This window comes from Tursiops truncatus, chromosome 7, assembly GCF_011762595.2.
Source record: "Tursiops truncatus isolate mTurTru1 chromosome 7, mTurTru1.mat.Y, whole genome shotgun sequence".
In the NCBI taxonomy this organism is placed as follows: Eukaryota; Metazoa; Chordata; class Mammalia; order Artiodactyla; family Delphinidae; genus Tursiops; species Tursiops truncatus.
In genome coordinates, this window is record NC_047040.1 from 62467300 (window position 1) to 62492639 (window position 25340).

Here is a 25340-nt window from a genome sequence, read left to right on the forward strand (position 1 = left end):
CTACCTGGAGATGTTTAAAATGTTGATGCCTGGATCCCACCCCTAGAGATTGACTTTTTTAAAGTTCCCAAAGTGATTCTAATATGCAGCAAGGTTTGAGAATTATTGCCCCAGATTTTATTACCTAAATGGAAAATACCAGTACCTAAATTTAAAATTTTACAGCCAAGCAGATAATGATGAATGCCCCCTCCTCTTGCCTTTCCCAAATCCAGTGGTTCCGAAGTTTGTCTGCACATTAGAATCATCTGGGGATCTTTTGGAAGTTCCAAAGCCCAAACTAAATCCCAGGTCAATTAAGTCACAATGTATAGAGGGGAACAGAGGCAGCGTCGGTGCTTTTTGAAGTTCCCGAGGTGATTCCAATGAGCGAGCAGTTTTGAGAAGCACTGCCTTAATCACAAAAATAAACCATAATCAGAATCCCTCCTGCTAAAATTACCAGGAGATGCTGTACTTTCCTTTTCTGTCTGCAGTATTCTGTTGAAGCAACTTGGCTTTTTTTTTTTTTTTTTTTGCGGTACGCGGGCCTCTCACTTTTGTGGCCTCTCCCATTGCGGCGGAGCACAGGCTCCGGATGCGCAGGCTCAGCGGCCATGGCTCACGGGCCCAGCCGCTCCGCGGCATGTGAGATGCCCCCGGACCGGGGCACAAACCTGTGTCCCCTGCATTGGCAGGCGGACTCTCAACCACTGCACTATCAGGGAAGCCGGCAACTTGGCTTTTGATCACCATTAGGATCCAGAGTGGCTCATGTGGTGTTCAGCTGATAGCACCATTCCTTAACATCAGTGTTTCTCAAGGCTTGCTGCATATTAGAATCACCTGGAAGGTTTTAAGAACTAGTGATGCCCAGGCCCTGCCTGCAGAAACTGATTTAATTGGTCTGCAAGAAGGCCCAGGCACTGGTATATTTTAAAAGCAGCAGGGGACTTCCCTGGTGGTCCAGTGGTTAAGACACCACGCTCCCAATGCAGGGGGCGTGGATTCAATCCCTGGTGAGGGAAGTAAGATTCCACGTGCCGTGCAGTGCGGCCAAAAAATAAATAAATAAAAGCAGCCAGGGTTAAGAATCACTGCCTATTCACTCTTGGTACCTATCCCCATTTTCCAAAAACCCTAACCTTCCCAGCCCTCCATTATTTCATATTTTTTTCCGCTGCTTTCCAGTCTTTTCCTATCTCATCCTCTTGCTAGGTCTAACCTCTTTCCCTGGAAATTTCCAGTTTCTTTATCTTCCCTCTTTTTTGGAGGAAGAAAGGTAATAGTTAACTTCCTTTATTTTTTAAATAAATTTTATTTATTTATTTATTTATTTATTTTTGGCTGCATCAGGTCTTTGTTGCTGTGCGCAGGCTTTCTCTAGTTTTGGCGAGCAGGGGCTACTCTTCGCTGCGGTGCATGGGCTTCTCATTGCGGTGGTTTCTCTTGTTGCGGAGCACAGGCTCTAGGTGCATGGGCTTCAGTAGTTGTGGCTCGCGGGCTCTAGAGCACAGGCTCAGTAGTTGTGGCGCACGGGCTTTGTTGCCCCATGGCATGTGGGATCTTTCCGGACCAGGGATCGAACCCGTGTCCCCTGCACTGGCAGGCGGATTCTTATCCACTGCGCCACTAGGCAAGTCCCAGTTAACTGCCTTTTATAGCCACTTTTTCTTGCCCCCTACACAGTTAGTTACTGTTACAACATAAGGAAATGATGTCTGATGCACAAAATAATTGTTTGGTTAAGCTGCCAGCCTTTCAGCCTTCCAGTTTACCAGCTGGGAATAAGGCATGTACTGGTTCAGGTATAGAACAAATGTTACCTACTTTTCACTCTCAGGCTCAATGTTATGCCTTCACTGATCACTCTTCCAAAGCTGTACTTATAAACTTAAATGTGTAAGCAAATCACCCACTAATCTTGTTAAAATTAAGATTCGGATTGAGTAGGTCTGGGTTGGGGCATGGGATTCCGCATTTCTAAGAAGCTCGCAGGAGATGCCAACACAGCTGGTCCACAGACCATACTTCGAGTACCAAGGTTCTGGACAATCTGGTGACAGGCCAGGTAAGGGCATCCAGACTTGGGAGTGGGGCTGGCCTTTAAACTGACAGGTAAAGCGTAAGTCTGGCAGTTTCTGGATGAGTATACAGCATGAACTCATGCTCACCTCAGGCAACTGAGATCTACCTCCTGTAAACTTAGATCAGCAAGCATGGTGCCTGGGCTGAAGACAGCACATGTGGTGACCTGATAGTGACCAGACGTCTGCACACTGTATGCCCTGCCCCAGCTATGTTACTATGTGACTTTCTTCCATGACACAAGTTACACTTCTGCTCCCAAGACTTCTGGATACACTGGTCCTCTACGTGACATTCATTGCATTAGAAACTATGGTAAACTACACACACACTTTCTTCCATGACACAAGTTACACTTCTGCTCCCAAGACTTCTGGATACACTGGTCCTCTACGTGACATTCATTGCATTAGAAACTATGGTAAACTACACACACACACACACACACACACACACACACACACACACACACACACCCCTTTTTAAATACATTCATTTTAAGCTTAACTGTCAAATAGTTCAAATGAGTAACAACTGCAAGTGTTATACTTGGGAGACCTACCCAGCACCTATCTTGGAAAAGTAGCAATCAAGTGGATTGCTACTTTTCACTTTTCTAAAAAGCTTTTATAACTGAATCCTCAGAAAATTGGGAAAATATTTAAATTAGATTCAAAATAGAGTTAATGAATCATGGAAAACTCAAGAGTTTAAGTGTTTATTCCAGACTTTGTCTTCTTAGGAAATAAAGTACTCTCTGGGAGAAAGGTAAGTGGTTTGGAAGCCTTTGCTCTACTGGATGCCTAGAGCGTTCATTACACAAAGGATCAGTTGTCCAACTCTCAATTTCTGATTAAGAAATAGGCCCCGATAAGTTCTTTCCCAAGCTCACAGCTAACTAGAAGCAGTACTTGATTAAGTAAGTGGCAATGTGTAAAAGTTCAGCAGGTTCAAAGAATGTTTAGTTTACTCTCAAGAAGTAGGATACAGGGCTTCCCTGGTGGCGCAGTGGTTGAGAGTCCGCCTGCCGATGCAGGGGACATGGGTTCGTGCCCCGGTTCGGGAAGATCCCACATGCCGCGGAGCGGCTGGGCCTGTGAGCCATGGCCGCTGAGCCTGCGCATTTTGGGAAAGTCTGGCTTCCTATTCAAAATTGTTTTATCTTATTTGATTTAATATTTGGTTCAGAAAATTGGAGTGAAGAAAACTTACTTCCATATGTCATTGACTTCAGTGGGTGCAAATTCTTTAGACTCCAGCTGAATCATGGCAAAACCACCAATGGCATACAGGGATCCAGCCAGGCTGACCAAACCGATGGAACTTCTTTCTTGGGGAAATTCAGTCATTACTTCCCACCTAGGAATTATTGAAGATACAGTTAATGTAAAACTTTAAAAAATGCCAAATGTATTTACTGAACAATTATAGGAAATTATAATTAAAAACTTCAAGTAGCATAAACATCCAAAATTAGAAGATTAAATTTGCTACTGGAAAATATCTAAATATTCCTTTATTTGAAAGATGTAACCAGATTAGATTTTAAAGCCCTCAATATGTCAATCCAAGAATACTTCACCTTCATTAGTTAGCACCTTCAGCAGTGGTTATCAAACTGTATGCCATAAATAGTGGAGCTTTGAGGGACTTCCCTGGTGGTCCAGTGGTTAAGACTCTGTGCTCCCCCTGCAGGGGGCACGGGTTCAATCCCTGGTTGGAAAACTAAGATCCCACATGCTGTGCAGCGTGGCCAAAAAAAAAAAAAAAGTGGAATTTTGGGGGGAAGTTCTAGGGCTCGTAGGCCCTACTGTGTTGGATTTCATTTGAATGCTAATACAAATTTTTAAAAACTCTGATCTCCATAGTGTCTCAAGAAATCTCCAAACCCTTTTTTTTTTTTTCCGGTACGCGGTCCTCTCACTGTTGTGGCCTCTCCCGTTGCGGAGCACAGGCTCCGGACGCGCAGGCTCAGCGGCCATGGCTCACGGGTCCAGCCGCTCCGCGGCATGTGGGATCTTCCCGGACCGGGGCACGAACCCGTGTCCCCTGCATCGGCAGGCGGACTCTCAACCACTGTGCCACCAGGGAAGCCCTCCAAACCCTTTTTAAATAAAGCATGTGATAAGAATAGTTTACAAACCAGGGTTGGAAATTTTCTTTTTAATAGTTTATACTTCATCCTTTTAAGTAAAGGATTTAAGGAAACTTTTAATGTTAATAGCTATATGAAATAGCATCACTAAAGATAAAATCAAATTAATTGGAAGTATCAAGAGTCTAGAATGAGTTAGTCATATTGGTAGCTCTCTTCCATTACTCTGGCATAAAGGTGGACCTCAGGGCTTCCCTGGTGGCGCAGTGGTTGAGAGTCCACCTGCCGATGCAGGGGACACGGGTTCTTGCCCCGGTCCGGGAGGATCCCACATGCCGCGGAGCGGCTGGGCCCGTGAGCCATGGCTGCTGAGCCTGTGTGTCTGGAGCCTGTGCTCCGCAACGGGAGAGGCCACGGCAGTGAGAGGCCCACGTACCACAAAAAAAAAAAGAAGGTGGACCTCATAGTTTTTCTCTAAACATATCTGTTTCTCTAATTATAAAAATATATGTACATTATACAAAATCTGGAGAAACAGAAAGGTACAGAAGAAAACAAATATCACCCATGATCATGTCCTTCAGACATAATCATAAGCAATATTTTGCTATAATTTTGTCATTTTAAAAAATGCATATAAATTTAAACATCCATCTATGCATATGAACAAAACTAAGAACATAGAGTATTTGCAGTTTTGCGTGCTGCTTCTTTAACTTCTTATAACTTGAGTTTTTACCCATATTATATAGTCTTCAAAAAAACATGATTTTTAACGATCATAAAAATCTAATTCCATAAAACTTATTGTAATTTTCAGATTAACTAAAGTCTGTTTTGTAATCAGGCGTACATGGTTCCTTAAAAAAGTAATAATAATGCTGTAATTTTTTCCTCATTGCTAAATGAGGAGCATAAAAACTATATACTCGGGCTTCCCTGGTGGCGCAGTGGTTGAGAGTCCGCCTGCCAATGCAGGGGACACGGGTTCGTGCCCCGGTCGGGGAAGATCCCACATGCCACGGAGCGGCTGGTCCTGTGAGCCATGGCCGCTGAGCCTGCGCGTCTGGGAAAAAACAAAAAACAAAAAACAAAACAAAACAAAAACTATATACTCATCTAGATGTGTGAGCTCAAAAACTTGAAAAGGACTAATTCTATGTAAAGAATATCTGTCAAATATCTTTTACATTAACTTTAAGCCAATACAAGCTTAAAAGTGAAAAGAAAATTATAAAGAACACAAAAGAATCAAACATCTGAAGCATTACAAATATCACAAACTAAGTGGAGGTCTTTTTGTCCTTAAAGAAACTACATATTTCAAATCGAATAACCTTACAGAGAGATATATATCCATTTATGTGTATATAATTATTCAGAAGTATTACCTTTGCATGACTAAATTCACAAAGTTAATAACAAGTAAGGATAGATTGATCACTCCAACATTTACTTGAGGGTCATGTATTCCAAATTACAAACACACATAATGCATCAAAATGTTAGGCATTTCACACCCATAACACCAAAAGAAACACAGATGAAGACACTTCCTCTTCAATCCTTGCCTCCCTTGCCTCTTCTCCCCATGTCCTAATTGGAAAGCTTAATTTTTATCCAAAGTTAGAAATTAAAACATATAGTGATTCATATTCTGTAGTAAGAGATGGCAGCTTACTTATTGGTGGTGAGGTCAAAAGCTTCAACTGAAGCTGAAAGACCATCTTCAGTGACGCCTCCAGCAATCACAATTTTGCCTTTATGGACTGCCACTCCAAACATGGAACGAGGGGTTTTCATTGGAGCCAGATCTTTCCAGTCTCCTCTTTTGGGGTTGTAGGTAAACATCCTGTTTGTACACTTTCTGTAAACATAAAATAAAACAAAATGGTCCTTTTAGAAGCTTTCTTTTTTGAAAGAAGCAACTTCACTAATCACCTTTGCTTCTCGTTTGAAATATGTAGTATAGTGAGGATCAGGAAAATTCTTAATCTGAACATATATCACCAAGCAAAGGACAATTCCAAATATGAGGACTAAAGCTATTTTAAATCTTAATTATACTACTGGAAGGTAGGGTCCTTTACTTTTGGCAATTGCCTAGAGACCCAGGCAGAGTAATTTTAATCCTATCTGCTACTAAATTCAATACACAATAGTTAACAAAAATTCATAAACCCTTTATTGTGCCTCAGTAACAAAAACGTTTATTCATTTCATTATCTGAATATCCTGAGAATGAATCAGTTAACTTAAGAAATAACTAGGTGTGAATGTACCTATTTTAAATGTAACTGCAATATGATGGCTCATTTTATTTTAGTCTACCACTAATATACCAATGCATTTTAAGAAATCTGGGAGTAAAGATTAGACAACTAGTCATCTGAGCTGATGAGTAATGAAAACAATTTTATATGCTAAATGGTACCAGAAAAACCTGGACTTACCTGAATTATCCTTCTTAGTATGTTGTTATGATTCCATAATTTACTGATGGGAGTTCGAATTCCAAATAAGAATTGATTAACTGGATATATTTGGTAAAGCCAAAAAGCAACCAAACAAAATCTCAACTTTTTGTGAGGACAATTTTTTTTAGTTTTATAAAAGACCAGATATCTGGAGTAGAAGCATTTCCTCTAATATATGACTATGAGTATTATCTTAAAACTCCTCCATAAGAACACGATCCAAAATCATGTTCTTCAAATGCAGTGGCGATAACTAGTATAATTCAGTGCTTATTTTAGGTAATGACTCTTTTCAAAGTTCTTGACTTTGGCATTTGTCAAGCAATGTTCTGGGGTTTTGTTTTGTTTTGTTTTGTTTTAAAGGGAACTTTATTTATTTATTTATGGCTGCGTTGGGTTTTCGTTGCTGCGCGGGCTTTCTTTAGTTGCAGCGAGCAGGAGTTACTCTTCGTTGCTGTACACGGGCTTCTCACGTGGTGGCTTCTCTTGTTTCGGAGCACGGGCTCCAGGCACGTGGGCTTCAGTAGCTGTGGCACGTGGGCCCAGTAGTTGTGGCGCACGGGCCTAGTTACTCTGCAGCATGTGGGATCTTCCCGGACCAGGGCTCGAACCCGTGTCCCCCGCATTGGCAGGTGGACTCTTAACCACTGCGCCACCAGGGAAGCCCGCAATGTTGTTTTGGTTAATCATATTTTCAAGATTAATGTATTCTTACTGACAAGACCTGCATGCTTCTTACTGACACATCAATTTCCTAGTTACTAATACTACTCGAAGGAAACAATTTAAATCATTTGGCGGAGTCACTATGTTTCCAGTCATAACACTGCTTAATACAGATTTTCCATTCTATTACTCAGGAAAAATGTTCCAAACAAGATTTTGCTCTGAGTGTGTTTATAATATGGCCTTCCTTTAAATGTTTATTTGATGGGAATATCTTGCATCAAGGAGGACATCAAAATTTCAGAATATATTATCTTTGAATATGGACAGACTGTATAAAAACCCTTTGCTTTTAAAAATCATATTTTCTGTAATATATGTCATTTTAATTGAGTAATAGTCATTAACTATTAACTGCACAACATACAGTTCTTTAATTCTAGCACATTTCCATATTTTACTCTCCTTTCCTGCTTTGCCCTTAAATTCTTAATTCTGACTCCCTTTCCAGGATTGGGCATCTCTTGAACAAACTGGGTAAATGATACAAGCCAAATTAGGCAGAGTTTTCAGGGGCAGGAAATTTGTTCTCACTATTGAAGCTAAAAATCTTCATTTTACCAGACAGGCTACTGGCTTAACTGACTGACTTCTGGAGCACTCTAAACTCACTTCTCCCTTGGGGGTATAAGATCTCTTTCCTAATTACCTATCCCTTGAAAAGTACCTAGAAAGCAAGTTATATGAAACTTCATCCTCTTTTTCTCATAAGAGACTGGGTGCTACTGGGTATATCAGGTATATCTATTCTGTTTGATCAGTGCCTGTTTGTGACCAGTTGTTAAATATTTTGAATATCACCTGTCCAGGAGTAAATAAGTGAAACATTGCTGAGGAAAGAACTGCCCCCTTTTCAGTCCCCAGTCACCAGTTTCAAACTCAACTATCTAAATTCTCTCTGATGAATGTAAAGTACAAATCCATGATTTTTAAGCACTATTGTTTTAATAGTTATATTTAAAATATTATATTAAAGAGATACACTTAATTTTTATCTACTTATGGCTAAATGAATAAAAAGCCCACTGGTTTTAATGTAGTAAAATATAATTATAAATTAGCCAAATAAAAGGCTTGATTATGTTCCTAAATGCTGCTTTTCCACTGTAAGAATGCTTATGATGGAGATATTATGTTTGTTCTTAGCAATATGCTGGGCATACAGAAATTGACTTTAGCAACTTTAAAACTGTATACAGTTTTCCTTCATCAATCATTTTAAATATCCTCCAATAACTTTTCAAAATTTTATTTTGAAATTTTACTTTCAAAATGTTATGGGTGAGAACCAAGTCCTATTTCAGCATGTAGATTCAAGTGAAAACAGGAAGGAACCCTTGTAATAAAAAAATCACTTGGATATAAACCATAAGGAGAAGTCAGGGTACTTACTTGTCATCGGTCTTTCCTCCGAGACAATATATCATCCCCTTATGTGAAATCACACTATGGCCATAGACTTTGATAGGAAGTTTTTTAACTTCATTCCATTTGGCCGCCCTAAAATCAGAAGATAGAATTTATATGCTTTTAGTGAACTTCAGGTTCTAAAATTATGACTTTGATATAGGCACTCATATACCTGAATGCTTAGGAAACGAGAATGTCATGCCAACTTACACAGGATCATAGCACAATACTGAATCCAGCGAAGCCTCTGTTTGAAGGTCTTTGCCTGCAACTACATAGATTTTGTCATCTACTTCTCCCAGACCGAAGAGACACCTGGCTGAAGGCAGAGGTGGAAGTCCAACCCACTCAGATGCTACATTATCAAGCTGAAAGAAACAATATATAAGGAATTGTGGAGCTTGTTACAGGTGTACCAAAAAATATGCTATACTTTGTTGTTTAGAATTCATTGAGATAGTCAGAGTTCTCAAAAGTAAAACTACAACCCCAAAAGGATCATATTTTACCTTTGAATTACCGAGAAAAATGAGAAAAGCTACTTGACCTACCAAAATAGCTAAAAGTACTCAAACCTGCAGAACTTGAAGAAAGAGAAAATAAAATAGTCACCAGAGATTAGTTAAGAACTGTGAGATTTCTTGTCAAATTTTCTTCCCATGTTGCCTTGTTCAGGTTTGAACAAGGACTCATAATACTTTTAGGACACTGGGGAAAAAGAGGGTCACAGTATGTGACTGAACCCCGCATGCTATATTTAACATGCTCCCAAGCTGGCGCCCGGGACAGCTGGACCTGTCGCTCACTTCACAGACAGCTGGGGCACTAGGCATTATCTTTTTTCTTTCCTTCAACATTTTTAGGTTCTCCATGCTTCACTTTATTACTTCGGATACAGGCAGGTGTTATAGCCTATAACTTCCTAGCCTTTTTCAGGGAGTCATTTAAAATACCCTTCTCTCTCTCTCTCTCTCGTTTATGTTAGGAAGTAACTTTGCTTGTTTTTGCTACTGCCGGTTCTACAAGCCTAAGACAGCGCTCCAAGAGCCCACGCTCTGGGATAGGTGATCCTGATATGGCTGGCATCAGCTTTAGCACTTACTATTGGTAATTTTAAGATTTTCCACTTTGCATTTTAGGACACCAAAGCACAAGAAAACTGCTTTCTGAGGGTGCGCATTCACAGGTTTGTTGTCCTCTCTAGTGCTACTTCTATGCAGTCGAAGAAAAAGGAATAAAACCCAGAATAATTGGATACCAAGGATAGATGCAGATATTAAAGTCTGTGGTATAGGGAGGGGTCCTTATGGAAGCCTATCTCTATCTGGTCTAGTAACCTTGGTTAAAGCAAAGTACTATTTAAAACTAGCAGAGATGACCGGTTTGATCCCCACACATACACTGTTAGTTTGCAGTCACAAATTTCAACATCCAGACTGTGATCACTAATGTTTTCTTTTTTTTTTTTCTTCTGCGGTACGCGGGCCTCTCACTGCTGCGGCCTCTCCCGTTGCGGAGCACAGGCTCCGGACGCGCAGGCTCAGCGGCCATGGCTCACGGGTCCAGCCGCTCCGCGGCATGTGGGATCTTCCCGGACCGGGGCACGAACCCGTGTCCCCTGCATCGGCAGGCGGACTCTCAACCACTGCGCCACCAGGGAAGCCCTGTTTTCATTTCTTGAAAAAAATTATTTATCAAGAAAGTGGTATGTAGTATAGTACCAGTAATAATGAGCATTTATGGAGTTTTTACTCTGTGATAGGCTTCATACTAAATGCTTGACACAGGTAATCTCATCTAGTCCTCCAGGATAGGGACTTTTATTTTCTCCATTTTACATATGAGGAAACTGAGGTACAGAAAGTTTAAATAATTTGCACAAACTCACAGAGCTTTTAAGTGATACTTGATGCAAGCTATACAAATTCATAGTTTGTCTTTTTAAGTGGGAACAGCAGCCATCATGATCCCAAACCAGAGGGTTTACAGCCCACACTACACAATACTGTCTACATTCCCATACTACCCCGGATAGGGCACTTCCTACAGCAGATGAGACAGTAGACTGCCTGCCAGGCTTTTTTACAGATAAGCTGTCAAGCTATTTAACCTCTCTGGCTTCAGTTTTCTCACCCTTAAAATTAGAGTTTGGACCTAGATTACTTTAAGATGTGGTGTTCAAAGATTTGATGAAACTATTAAGTCTATGGAAAAGACCAGCTCTTACCTAGGGAAAAAATTCTCATAATCTAATTCTAGTATACAATCAAAGGTCATATGAATCCTAACTTAATACATTTTAAACAGAGGTGACCAAGCAGAAAATACAAAGCCTGAGATTCTCATACATATATTTTCTTGTGAGTCATAACCCTCTTTTACAGTCAGGTGTTTTTATCCTGGCATCTTGTCCCACTATTTGTGCCTTTTAGAAGGAGCAAGGCATGGGAAATGACAGGGAGTCGACCCTTTCAACTTTGTATAACCTTTTGTAGCCAAAAGGAACAACATCAAGCAGGTTTCAGAAATGAGAGGCTGTGTCAATAAAAGCAAGGGCAGTAACAGGATGGAAGAGAATAAAGATAAGGCTATTAAGTATTCTTTGGGTCTATGATTTCCAGGTATCTGTCTGTCTGTCTGTATTTTGATGTCATTTTTACTTCCTAGATAAAATTATTGCCTTTTCAATTGAATTTACCCTTCCTGAAATTTATCTGAATTTAAAATTAGGGCTTAGGAAATTTTCTGGCCCACATTCAAATACTTATAAAAATAAAATAGAAGCTGTAATCATATTTCATAGTTAACATTCTTTAATGGAACTTGGAAAATTAAGAACCGTGATTAACATGTATTATTACATTTTTCAAGATTAGAAAAAGCTGGTTAAAGAGTGTGCTTTAGGGCTTCCCTGGTAGTGCAGTGGTTGAAAGTCCGCCTGCCGATTCAGGGGACACGGGTTCATGCTCCGGTCAGGCAAGATCCCACAAGCCGCGGAGCGGCTGGGCCTGTGAGCCGTGGTCGCTGAGCCTGCGCGTCCGGAGCCTGTGCTCCGCAACGGGAGAGGCCGCAACAGTGAGAGGCCCACGTACGGCAAAAAAAAAAAAAAAAAAGAGTGTGCTTTATAAATGCACCGTATGTTACACACTTTGAAAGCATTCAGTGACTGTGGTATGACATTCTACACATGCTTATCTTTGGCCTTTCCAACTCAAGTGCCCATAAACCCCAGGCCATAAGTAGCCATGACCTAAACAAACTCTTTTGAACTATCTGTAAGCTACAAAGTACTGGTACTGACATTATTAAAGATGAAGGTTAAGCCACTGATTCCTTCATAAACTGGTAAATATAATGTGTTGATAATATGAAACGAACTCCTTTCAAACAAACTACAAAGAGTGTTAGTTTAGGAGGATGTGTTTTCTTGGAAACTTCTATGGTTTCATAATACAGATTAAGTTGCCAATATGTCTAAGTACAACTCTGATCCAAATAAATTTGATCATTTATCATAAATATTTCTAAATACAATTAATCCAAATGAGTGACACTTGTGTAGACAGCGTTTCCTAGAAGGTAATCCAAAGCATGTAAAATATGTATACAAGTTCTTTTCATTTTCAACAAAAGTATATTTTAGGCAGTAACCATAAATAAGAGATGAAATGCTACCTCCAGGAACTTCAAATCAGTTCAAGGAAACTTGGAAGAAGGTAGAAAATCTGATCAATTATAACATTTTGTAATGTGTAAAGTACTTTGATTTTGGGAAATACAGTAACCTGTTTTTCAGAAAGAGGACACAAGATTAAATTTCGTTTTTACTAAAATACTGGACTTTAAAGGGTTACAGTCACAATCAACTATAAACATGACATTTTGGGTAAAATGCATAAAGAAAATCGTGAGCCATCACTTATACATTAATTAGAAACTCATTCTTTTCCAAAACGTTTATTAAATATTAATAGAACCTCATTCTTTACCAAAACGTTTATTAAATATTAACAAGCAGTTAACTGATTCAAATATTTGTCAGCCCTCCCTCTAAGTAATGAAAATTCAAGGGACTGGAATAGCACATCAAGTAGAATAAAATACAAGCAGCCTGAATAATTCACAAGTCAGCTAACTAGATGGTGACTAACAGCCTTTCCTTTATGTCTCTACATATATGAAAATATCCTTTCTTACCTGGAAGAAGTACGACTGTAGAGGTTGATCTTTATTTTCTTCATCCACATAGAGGCCTCCTACCACGTACACTTGATTTTGCTGGGTAACAATGCTGGAATGATTTCTGGGGATCTGCTCAGCCAGTGCAGTAAGGTAGCATTCATTTTCCGTGGGATCATAAGCTACTGCAGCTGTGTCATTAACCAAGAGGATGAGGTCTTTGACAAACATTCCATGCCTGGGAATATCATTCAGGTAACCAGGAAGTAAATCTTCATCACCAACGTCACCATTCACCTCACTAGCCCCAGCCTTCTCTGTGTTTTTGCTAGGTTCTGGGAGTTTGCCTGCAAAGGCATCTTTGAGAACTTTGATTTTTTTCTGGAGTTCTGGGTTGCTTTTAATTATATCATCTTTCTCAACGTGATCTTTAAAATATTTTTCTGTCATAAGGCGAAAACGGATACAATCAAACACTTCGCTAAGGTTTTTAACCCTGTTTTCTTTGTCTGTTCGCACCCATTTCATCACTGCCTCAAATACAGCTTCTTCCTTTTCTACATTTAGGCTGTCATTGGAAATGACTGAGATCAGCTCCTGTGGAGACAGTTGCATGAAGTCCTCTTCCTTACAAATCTGTAGAAAGCGATCAGACACAAATTCACGGGCAGAGATGGCGAGTCTCGGGCAGTCAAGAAGAAGTCCTAATCTTAGGATAGCTAGACAGTTACCAGGAGCAAGTCTTTTCTGAAGATAAGAAACGCAGACAGTGAACACGGAGGGGATCTGAAAGCGGCTGGCCAATGCAAAAATATCTTGCACATTTCCGTCGTTGAGATCAATACTGGCAGAGTACAGGTACTTAATGATTAAATCCAGTACAGCAGGATCCACATTATCTAGTACTACCTCCTTTTTTTTTGCCTCATCAATTTCAGATAAAAAATACTCACGGAAGTAAGGACTACAAGCTGACAAAATCAATCTGTGGCAAGGAAGACTTTTGTCACCTGCTTTTAGTGTGCAATCGATGAATTTTTTCTCATCCAGGAGATCTTTTAGACCATCCTGAAGAAGGGTGGATTGGTAAAGCCGCAGTTCCTCTGCAAGTTCCCGCTGGGAATCCATTTTGTGAGTAACCTGGGTAAGGAAGGGGACACTAAGGCCTTAGCTCCTCACAGCACACAGGTCTAGCAGTAAAAAGGCAGATCAGTGTGCTTTGCCCAGCCTGAAGCCTTTGCAATTTAATCCCACCAGCTAAATATAGATACCAACTCTAACAAGGGAATTTAGGAGAGCTAGTTTGGAAAGAAGAGTTCTTGCAGCTGTTACAGATTGAAAGGAACAACTGGAACTTTTAATCACTAAGGAAACAGCTAAGAAACAAGAGATTTAAATGAAGTGGAAAGCTTTAAAATACATAAAGCATTACAAGATATGCTAATAAAGGCTACCGCAAGAAAATGTTTATTAAACTAACAGAAAACTGAATCATAAAAATGAGTCAGTCCGCTAAAAATGGTCTAGTGGCAAGCTACTTGGCTATCTGAATTAATGATGCAAAGTTCAAGAATATGAGCTGAGTTCATTTGGATACTCATAAGCAAGATCTCCTTTCCAATATTCCATAACTGCTACAAATTTTTATTTTCTACTCAAAACAGTGGGATATATAAACTTCTTTTAGAAGTAGGAAACAAAGACTTCTACTTAGGTACTATAATTATAGATTTTTTTTGGAAAAAAAACCTTTAAAATAATAATATCCCCCCATCATGATTGAAAATAAATGCAGAGAAACTGCTATTTTCTAAGACATTCCAAATTATCAGTATTTTTAAGTGGAAAAACTATAATTAGTATTGAATTAAATTATGAAATTATTTAATTTGTTCACACCCTGCCTTGCTCTACAAAGGATTTGATGTGGCAAACATTAAGACAAGAAAAAAAAAAAAAGGTTAAAAGTCGGCCCTAGGGAAAGAAAAAATCTACACACATACAGTATGATCACTAACGATATTCTGTGGTTTTGTGTTGATCTTTCATTAAATAAAAATTTAAAAAATAGAACAGATGGGGCTTCCCTGGTGGCGCAGTGGTTGAGCGTGTGCCTGCCGATGCAGAGGACATGGGTTCGTGCCCCGGTCTGGGAAGATCCCACATGCCGCGAAGCGGCTGGGCCCGTGAGCCATGGCCACTGAGCCTGAGCGTCCGGAGCCTGTGCTCCGCAACGGGAGAGGCCACAACAGTGAGAGGCCCGCGTACCGCAAAAAAAAAAAAAAAAAAAAAGAACAGATGTATTGTAACCCCATGAGAACAATGTAATCAATAGAAATAGCAAAATCAGGATGAAGTGCTACATTCCTGGTATAATTTGGAAAACAGGCTTTATACACACACAAAAAAAGTATATGACTAGAATCATAATTTAAGTTGTTGATTATAATAGAACACACCATATTAATTATGGGATGCAGAAAGCATGACTTGAAAAAAAATTGATCCTCTGTTTACATACAAATAGCATCATATACTTCTTCATGAAATATTTTATTACAAAATTATATTCTCACGTTTTTAAAAACTCAGTGGGGCTGTAAAAATCCTGTAATTTCAAAGGTTGGTATTCTTAAACATGCTCAAAAGAACATAAGCTCCATAAAGACAGGGATTTGGGGGAGGTTTGTTTTGCTCAATGCTATAGCCACAGGGCCTCATGGGTGCTCCATAAATGTTTGTTGAGTGAATCAATGAATGCCCCCAGATCAGGGAATTATGTATTTTTAAACTTCAAGGGTCTCCATCCATCAGTAAAAGTTTTTTCCCTTATTTTACATCACGGTGGAGTCAATGGTACTGTCAGCTGCTAAAACAACAGCTGAGAGAAGAGCTCATTGACTCTTTCCATTTATAGAGGCCACTAAAGGTTTTAACACACTAGAAAAAACTAACAGCTGCTCCCTTGTTTAAACAATAAATGACTCATTTCTCTTTACACGTAACACCTAACATCTGAAAAGATTAATGAGTCAGATGCAAACACAGTGTTTTGACGTTTTGAGATTATTCCTTACTAATTGGCAATTTTATAGTCTGTTTTGCTTGAAAAACTATTGAAACAATATTCCTAGCTGCATTTTTTTGACCTGTACACCTTTTTCAAGCAATATTTTCCCCCTAATATAGGTTATTATAACCCCATCCCTTAAAAATGTAAAAATCCTTTCCTATTTAAATGAAGAAACCAATTTATAGCTTTTGTTCATTGATCTTTATTAAACTCAGGTTAGCCCTTGGTTGTACTATGTGTCTATGGTTGTACATACAGTTGCATCTTATTTTAAATGATTTTACACACTCACTTTTTTCACTCTAGAAAAAGAGGGTTAATGTTTTGACAAAAGTTCTTTACAAAGTTTCTTTATACTGAAGCAGTGGCAAAAAACACTTATGCAAGAGAGGTCACCAAATCTAACCTGACCAAGAAATCAGAAAATAATATCATATTTTTGAAAACTTCAAAGAAGTTTCAATGAATGCAAACAAAGAGCAAGTCAACAAATAAACTATTTATTTACAAACTATTTAAAACTATTTCCTTACAAAATAAATGTATTCTTGCCAAAACGATATTGAAATTATTTCCAAAATAGTGCCCAAAACTTTACATAGGGGTTGATATCCTCCAAAGTTAGCTAAAATTTTTAGTTTTTACATAAATGGTTACCTAAAAATGACAAGCTTAAGGTTTCTAATTTATATGAGAGTTGGCTTACCTTTGGAGCTATGTGATAAATATATTTAAACCAGATTTTTATAATTAAAAAAGCAGCATTTTGATTACTCCATAAGAAGAGTCTTATGCTCTTAGATAACACTTTCAAAACATTTAATGGTGCTGCATAAATTCTTTATTAAACTCAACATGATACAGTCTTTTAATATCCACAGACTAATAATTTACAAGTATTAGTTACAAAATAAACATATTTACAACAAACCAGATACATTTTGATTACAATTTCAAATATAATTTTTAGAAGACTGGCAATAAAATCTTCGACAAATGAGTTTTTCCTTAATCATTAAAAAAACTCTCTGAAAAGCTTTTTCTGTAAATGTAAAAACTATGCCATGCCTTATAGCAGGCGACTAGTATCTTTAATCTTGAGATATCTTTAAATAGAAACCCAGCTCAACTCAAGATCAACTCATTACTTCCCAAAGTCCCTGTAGGGTGAATCCATCCTTCAGTTTCTCTATTGCAAGCCCCAGTTCTTCTGAAAACACAGGTTCACGATCTTGTTGCTTTTTGGGAGATAAGAGGATGAGATGGGAATAGAGAATGTGGGCAAGGAAGAGGAAAAAAAACCAAAAAATAGGTTTCACATAAGTTTGTGAATACTAAATACTGGAATATAGAAAATTTTTTTCATATACTATAGGTAAAATATCCTTACCTTATTGCCATCAGCAAAATAAGCCTATAAGACAAGGAAAATTATATTTCACATACTTGATATATAATAGGTTAACAGGCCAAGGAACAGGTAATTAATTTACAGAACAATTCTGTAACGAACTGTATTTTATATTCTGTTACTGTGTGTCTAATGGTTTTCTCACCTATCTTTACAATGCTGGTAGCAAAATTCACTTCCTCTGTCAATCATTTATGTCTTCAAGAGTTACGCTTTAAGCGCTAAAAATGTGCTTTGTAATTGGTGTATAATTAGCATTGTTAACTTGAAAGGAGATACAAAGAATGACTAAGCAGCTATAAAATTTCACCCCTACTTTTGGTTTAGAAGAAGATGCTGGCAAAACAAAACAAAGCAATCAGTGCTTCAATGTGTCAGCAAATGCATACACTGAGGCAGTAGTAGTTTATTATTAACTATCTTATACTTATTTCACACTTTGCTTAAAAACTTTCATTCCCAGAGAGATAGTCTAGTCAGATTCATAGACCACAGTACATAGAAAGTATTATTATTATTTTGGCTATTAATTAAATAGTACAAATTTGGAAACAAGAAAGTTTACTGTTCAAATAGAAATCCATTTTAAGATAATATACCTATAAACTGAAAGGAGGGAGGTCCATCTCATAAAGGTTACTTATGGAAAGTATAGACTTTAAATTAATTAAATTAACTATATTTAATATATTCTGTTATCTTAAAGTGTGAAAAAACTTTTCACACATCTGAAATCCTCTGAATAAGTATGTTCTCAAACTATTTCCCAGTTTGGTAATTTAAAAGTATTTTCACACACACAAAAAAATCCCTAACCTGAAAAACAAACTACTCTCCAACTCATGTTTAAGACATTCTAAAAAGTCTCAAGTTCTATGCTATTTTACACACTTAAAGCATTATTTAATTAAACATGACTCAGATTAAAAAAAAATCACAAGAAATTTAGTAGCTCTTCTTTGTGATGCTCACCACAAAAGCATCTGTGTGATCATCAGAGTCTATTTCTACATCATCTTGAATTTGTTCAACTGTCAGAGCTTCAAGGGACTGTGGCTGAAAATCAGTAGATGTTAAAAAAAGAAAAAAGAAAAAGAAAATCAGTTAAATCAGATGTTAAAATGTATCACAGACAATATTAATCAAATAAATAATTTTAGTAAAATGTGCTGTGAGAATTGTAAATACCTGTAAAAGGATATCACAGTTACCAACCACTCAAGTCTTACAAAAATCACTGCATAATTTATATTCTATTAAAACTAACATGAATAATAAAATGAGTCAGTTAAACCCAAGCTTTTAAATCTGAAGTCAATATCATCAAAAGATTTAAAATGACAAATTTACACAAACTTAATATGATACTTAGAAATATCCATCAAGAAAAACACTCTCATTGGATTTTATCTGATTTTCCAATAGTTAAAAACTATCTGTTAGTTTAAGTTTAAAAAAACTAACTTTTGTATAATAGCAAGTTTTAAATTTTCCTCAAAATAGTCATTAAATAGAATTTGTGAAAAAAGAAATTTGTGAAAAAGAAGAACTAAGATTTGTGTGGAATACTCTAAAGGTGAAGCAGAATAAATATAGTGCTGGTATCTATTAATTCATTTTTCAAATATTTGAATATCTTTAGTGTATGAGGTACCATGCTGGTACTACCAAAGGTTTAAAGTCTCTGCCCTTACCACAAAAGGTGTATAATCTAGTGGGAATGGAGTGAAGGACAAAACACAATTATAAATAACTAAATATCAGGTTGAACTATATGAAATTGCCATTTTAGTAAAAAGTGGTCAAATATTAATAATATCATATAGTTCAACCTACAAAAAATAGCTGTAACAAATGCAATATCTATTATAATAGAAGAGTTTGGAGACAGCACAACTTCTGGCTTGTGCATGCCAGAAACTTTCATGAAGAAAAAGCTGGCACGTGATCTAGGGCTTTTAGGATGAGGATGATTTTCATAGGTGGGATTAGGGGAAAGGGTATTCCTGACAGAGGGGATCAGTATCAGCAAAGGTGAGAAACCACAGGATATAGCCGAAGAAGATGAATAATCCAATATGGTCAAAATATGAGAGTCCCACAAGACAGAAGGAGCTACACAGAATATTGTACTGAATAATGCCAAGGAGTATCATTCACACTGGAGTCTACGTGAACAATGTTCTCTGGGCAGTGCACAGCCTACAGAACCAGACACTGTGGCTGTGCAGATAAGGTGGGAAAGGTAGACTGAAGTTTACTGAAATTTTTTAATACCAGCTCAGAGAATGTGGACTACTTATAGGTAATTGGTGGGGTAAAGCTGATGGTAGAAGTGTACTGCTGACAAGAGGTGACCTGATGCCCTAGTCCGAGGACAGCTGGTGTTTCAACCATGTCCAGAGCTGTGTGACTGCGTACAAGTAAATTAACCTATCTAAGCCTCAGTCTCCTTAACTGTGAGATAGGGCTAATAATAATGATGATGATACACTTTATAGTGTTTTCAGGAGGATTAAACGAGATGAGGCATATAAAGTTCTTAGAGCAGTGAAGAGCAAAGAGTAGGCATTCAACATAGCCATTCAACAACTATGAATATTCACTAAGAGCCTACTATGTGCTAGTTTTGATTGCTGGAGATATAATGATTAAAGAAAATAGACAAAAATCCCTGACTTCATGGAGATTATTTATAGTGAAGGAGATTGATTAGTGTTACCAAAAATAAAGCAAGCAAGTGAGCAAACAAGCAGAACAAGGGATAAAAAAGTGACGGGGGTTGGTGTTTTAGATGGATAGTCCAAAGACCTCCCTGAAGAAGTGGCTTTGGAGTAAGGACTTATATGTGGTGACAAAACAGGCTACTATGGCTGGTTATTATTATGTACTGAGGGCCAAAGAAGGGGAAAAGAAGAGAAATGAAAGGTAGAGCTGTCTCTACCTTTGGGTAGGAGAACTAACATATTGTCTCCAATGTGCCAGCCACTTTACAGACATGATCAATAACTTTGTAAGAGAGATTACCTCCATTTTATAATGTGAAAACTGAAGCTCAAATTTGCCTAGGATCACAAATAAATGGTGAAATTGGGATTGAAGTCAGGTTTGTCAGGTTCCAAGGACCATGCTTGTTCTACAACATTATTCTACAAGCAAAAGTAGCAAAGGAAACTGCAGTTTGAATGGAAAGAAAGGTATAGGAAAAGGGGAGAGACTGGTACAACTGACTGAATGTGTAAAGTAAGATAATGGGAAAAATAAAAAAGGAAAACCCCGGAGTTTTGAGCACATCTGACTTTGACAATGTTAAAAATAAATAAGTAGTGAATAAATAAATAGATAAATCAGCAAGATACTGCTTTTGAGAAAAATGACAAGATTTTAGGTATGCCAAGTTTGAGATACTCAACCATGTCCTAGTGTAACTTACTGACTTGGAAAATTATTAATTAAATTACTAAGATAAACTTTTTTTTTTTTTTTTGCGGTACACGGGCCTCTCACTGTTGTGGCCTCTCCTGTTGCGGAGCACAGGCTCTGGACGCGCAGGCTCAGCGGCCATGGCTCACAGGCCCAGCCGCTCCGCGGCATGTGGGATCTTCCCAGACCGGGGCATGAGCCCATGTCCCCTGCATCGGCAGGCGGACTCTCAACCACTGCGCCACCAGGGAAGACCCTAAGATAAACTTTTAAATGAGAAATTCAATTCATGTTATTTGGAATGCTCATCTATGTGAAAATATTCAAGAAATATTTGGAACCCTGGTAAGCTTACAGAGTATGCCAAGATCAGAAAGATTTGGGAGTCATCTACAGAAGTACAACTTGAAGAAACTGGAGGAGGAGGTGATATTACTGAGGAATATACAGAGAAGGTAGAGTGAAAGGGAGAATGCTGAAAGAAGTGCAGGTTGGGAAGAAAGCAGAAAATGATGGTTAAGGAGATGAAATAGAGTGTATGTACAATATGGCGTCAACAATCCAGAGACAAGTTTCAACTGGAAGGGGAAAGGGATATATATGGAATTTGACAGAGAGACAAACAAATTAAGTATATGGAGCACAACGAGGCTGAAGTCAGAGGGTATGAATTTGTACTTAGCTGTCCAGTCCTACTTCTTGATCTTCCTGGTCACCTGCTGTAGTCCAAGAGCAGGAAGAGAGACAGATAATATACGATATGGCTCAACATGCTGAGTATTGGCAGGGACACTGATGAAAGAGTGGGTGGCAGGGACACCAGCAATAGAGCGTACGGTGAGGGCCCCAGGACAAGAACAGACAGCAAGGGAAGGTGTGACAGAGCACCTCTGGCAAGGGTACCACTGTCAGAGCAGACGGCGAGGAGTCTCTAATGAAGTGGCTGGTGAGGACAACAGTGAAACACCAGACGACAAGGGGCCCAGCTGCAGAGGCTGAAGAGTAAACCCAAAAGACAGCTGATGTACCTGGAGAGTGGGACTGGTGCAGAAACCAGAAGTCGTGAGGAAGGCAAAGAGCAGACATGTGGGCATGATATTCAAAATTTTTCACAACTGACATGGAAGAGGATCTGATGAATAGGAACAGACATAGGCCATATTAATGGAGCAGCCTCCTGGAGTTGCTATATTGTGGGTCATTGGGGAAAGAGAATGGTGTCTGTGAGGCCTATAAGGTTTAACCAAATGCTAATGGCTGGCTGAAGTAAAATAAAAATAAAGCTGAAATAAAATAAAAATAAAGAGTGGGAGATTCAAGTCTCTACATCAGAAGAGCCTTGCATATGGGGACATCTTGGATAGGCTGCTACCTAGACGGGCAGGAATGAATGGTGAAGCAGCCAGGGAGAAAACAGGTGGTAGGCACAAATTAGCACTGGCCATACTCACTGAGCAGAGCCTGTATATTCATCATTTTAAACATAGTTTAAAATTAAATTGTACACAATGTGTGTATATCTGAATTTTATAGACTGTGTAAAGGCAATTGAGCAAACTCTGTATATCACACACTGAACAAATTACCTTTTCTTCCATCTCATAATCCACTCCAAATATAGGACTGGTAGAATAGACTTTGTGAAGTGAATTAATTTCCTTAACTGATTCTTGTAGTTTTTCCACAGGATCTATTTTAAAGCCAAGAACATATCCTCCGCTCTGTAAGAGAAAATAATGAAAAAAATGAAAAGCCTGAGGAACAGTATTTACAGTATATGATAAACTATAGCTCTAACTGTCCTTACTTCAGAGCGCAATATGTAGGCTGATTTTTTTTTTTTTTTTTTTTTTTTGCGGTATGCGGGCCTCTCACTGTTGTGGCCTCTCCCGTTGCGGAGCATAGGCTCCGGACGCGCAGGCTCAGCAGCCATGGCTCACGGGCCCAGCCTCTCCGCGGCATGTGGGATCCTCCCAGATCGGGGCACGAACCCATGTCCCCTGCATTGGCAGGTGGACTCTCAACCACTGCGCCACCAGGGAAGCCCTGTAGGCTGATTTTTTATTATGAAAACTTCCAGCATATACAAAAATAGAAGAGTACAATAAATGTCCATGTAGCCATCATCCAGCTTCAACAAGTAACAACATATGGCCGGCTCTGTTCCATATGTAACCTCCCCATCCCCTAAATCTCCTCCCCTCACCCACTCAGGATTATTTTGAAATATATCCAGATATCACATAATTTCATCTGTAAGTATCAAAGCTAATATTTCAAGATTAAAAAAAATACGCCATAGATTGTGAAGGCCAAGGGAACTGAGTTTTTCCTGAGCTAGACCTTGAAAAGGAATAGACTATATGTTAAAATAAAAAAGGGAATGGCATACCTGAGGCTATCTCCTTGAAGAATTAGGAAAGAAACTTGCCCATGACAGTTTGTTGGAGAAGAAGTGTTAAAAAATTAAGTACCCATATGGTGATGGTTGAGAGCATACACTTTTGTGTTAAAATCCTGGTTTTACAACACTACATATGATGTATGGTTTACATCACACAACTAGCTGTATGATGCTGGGGAAAGGAGTGAGTAGACATTCATATTTAAATTTAGAATTTAGAAGAGAAAAATCTCTTTTTAAAAAAAATTTATTAAAACAAATAAATGCAAAAACCAGGCATAACGGGGCATAGCAGTCTATAATTAGATACAGTATAATCTGAGTTTGATGGTAGAAAATCTCAAATAGGGTGTGTTTATCTGAATAGACCTGTGTTGCTCAAAGACAGTCTTGTGAATCAGTCAGACCTGGAATCAAAACCTAGCCCTATCACTTACTGTTATTAGACCATGGGCAAGGTTCCTAACTTCTCCAAGTCTCAGTTTCCTTGAATATAAAATGGGGAAAAAATAGTAACTGTATCATAGAGTTGTGTAAAGATTGAAATAATGTCATGACTGTAATCATAATTAATATGTCTGCCCAAAAGAGAAATATAAGCAGGATTCTTCCCATGGGGACAATTACTATATGACTTCAAACTCAAACTCTTCATATAATCTCATGTTACAGCTAATACTCTTCTTGGATATAAACTGGTTACTATAAAAATAAAACTAAAAATATAGACTGGCACATAGTTTTTTAAATCTATTAAAGATTAATAAAAATATAAAGTATCTTACCTGCTGAGAGCTTTCTATGACAAGAGCTAAACCAAATTTTGAATCTCTAATCTTTATTGACCGCTAGATATAAAACAAACAAACAAAAAGCATGTTTTTATTATCTGATAGTAGTGACATTTTAGCACGTTTTTCAACTTTTACACAGTAACTACTTTTCATAGTCCGAAGAACAGAACTCTTCCTCTTTCCTTTTTCCTTACACTCCTATAGAGATCAATTAAATGAAAATTTTCATACTGGAAATAGGTGGCAAATTTGTAAGGCAACACAAAGATGACATCTCTGAAATATGTACAAAATTCTGACTTAAATGTTCCCTGCTTCAGGGAGTCCACAACTTTTCTGAATATTTTAAACCAAAGGCCAGCAATCCTTTAGTTATGGAGAGCCAGTGTCTTTTGTGGCTCCTAAGGCTGGGTTAGTTTTTAAAGGTCCCATGTGCCTATATACAATGCAATATTACTCAGCTGTAAAAAGAAACGAAATTGAGTTATTTGTAGTGAGGTGGATGGACCTAGAATCTGTCATACAGAGTGAAGTAAGTCAGAAAGAGAAAAACAAATACCATATGCTAACACATATATATGGAATCTAAAAAAAAAAAAAGGTTCTGAAGAACCTAAGGGCAGGACAGGAATAAAGACGCAGACGTAGAGAATGGACTTGAGGACACGGGAAGGGGGAAGGGGGTAAGCTGGGACGAAGTGAGAGAGTGGCATGGACATATATACACTACCAAATGTAAAATAGATAGCTAGTGGGAAGCAGCCGCATAGCACAGGGAGATCAGCTCAGGGAGATCAGCTAGGTGCTTTGTGATCACCTAGAGGGGTGGGATAGGGAGGGTAGGAGGGAGACACAGGAGGGAGGAGATATGGGGATATATGTATATGTATAGCTGGTTCACTTTGTTATACAGCAGAAACTAACACAACAATGTAAAGCAATTATACTCCAATAAAGATGTTAAAAAAATGTTGCATGTGCCTTCTGTTTCTTACACAATAAATGACTAAATTCTGAAAGAACCTCCACTGCATTTATTGAAAAAAAAAGTATGGGCATTCATCACTGGGCATCAAAGAAGGCTAGGATAGGTCAAATATAATTAACTCAACTGGTAAGTGTGATATGAGGGTGAAGCGTGGCTAGTGGATGAGCAGTGATACCAGTGGCCTGGGAGAAGGGTAGAGGGGCAGAAGCATAATGACATGCAGGACCTGTAGAAAGTGAAACAGAACGTACTTGCTGGCAGGGTTAGAGAGAACCATGGAGGATCTAACATTA

At 38.4% G+C, this 25340-nt stretch overlaps 1 protein-coding gene across 7 annotated transcripts in view; it reads right to left on the reverse strand.

The window, feature by feature from the left end:
- The window catches only part of LOC101320015 (BBSome complex member BBS5), a 38033-nt gene that overhangs the window by 2267 nt on the left and 10426 nt on the right, over nucleotides 1–25340 (reverse strand). For 6 of the 7 annotated variants that reach the window (XM_019923010.3, XM_019923011.3, XM_019923012.3 and 3 more), the window contains 9 exons: nucleotides 24051–24113; nucleotides 22448–22582; nucleotides 18411–18494; nucleotides 17418–17441; nucleotides 12973–14094; nucleotides 8986–9143; nucleotides 8758–8865; nucleotides 5844–6029; nucleotides 3280–3426 (listed from right to left, as the gene is read on the reverse strand). In XM_019923010.3, coding sequence (XP_019778569.1) covers nucleotides 3280–3426; nucleotides 5844–6029; nucleotides 8758–8865; nucleotides 8986–9143; nucleotides 12973–14094; nucleotides 17418–17441; nucleotides 18411–18494; nucleotides 22448–22582; nucleotides 24051–24113 — 2027 coding nt within the window. Of the gene's footprint in view, nucleotides 1–3279; nucleotides 3427–5843; nucleotides 6030–8757; nucleotides 8866–8985; nucleotides 9144–12972; nucleotides 14095–16511; nucleotides 17266–17417; nucleotides 17442–18410; nucleotides 18495–22447; nucleotides 22583–24050; nucleotides 24114–25340 lie in introns of those variants that run through there. The other variant, XM_004328966.4, reaches the window with a different exon arrangement.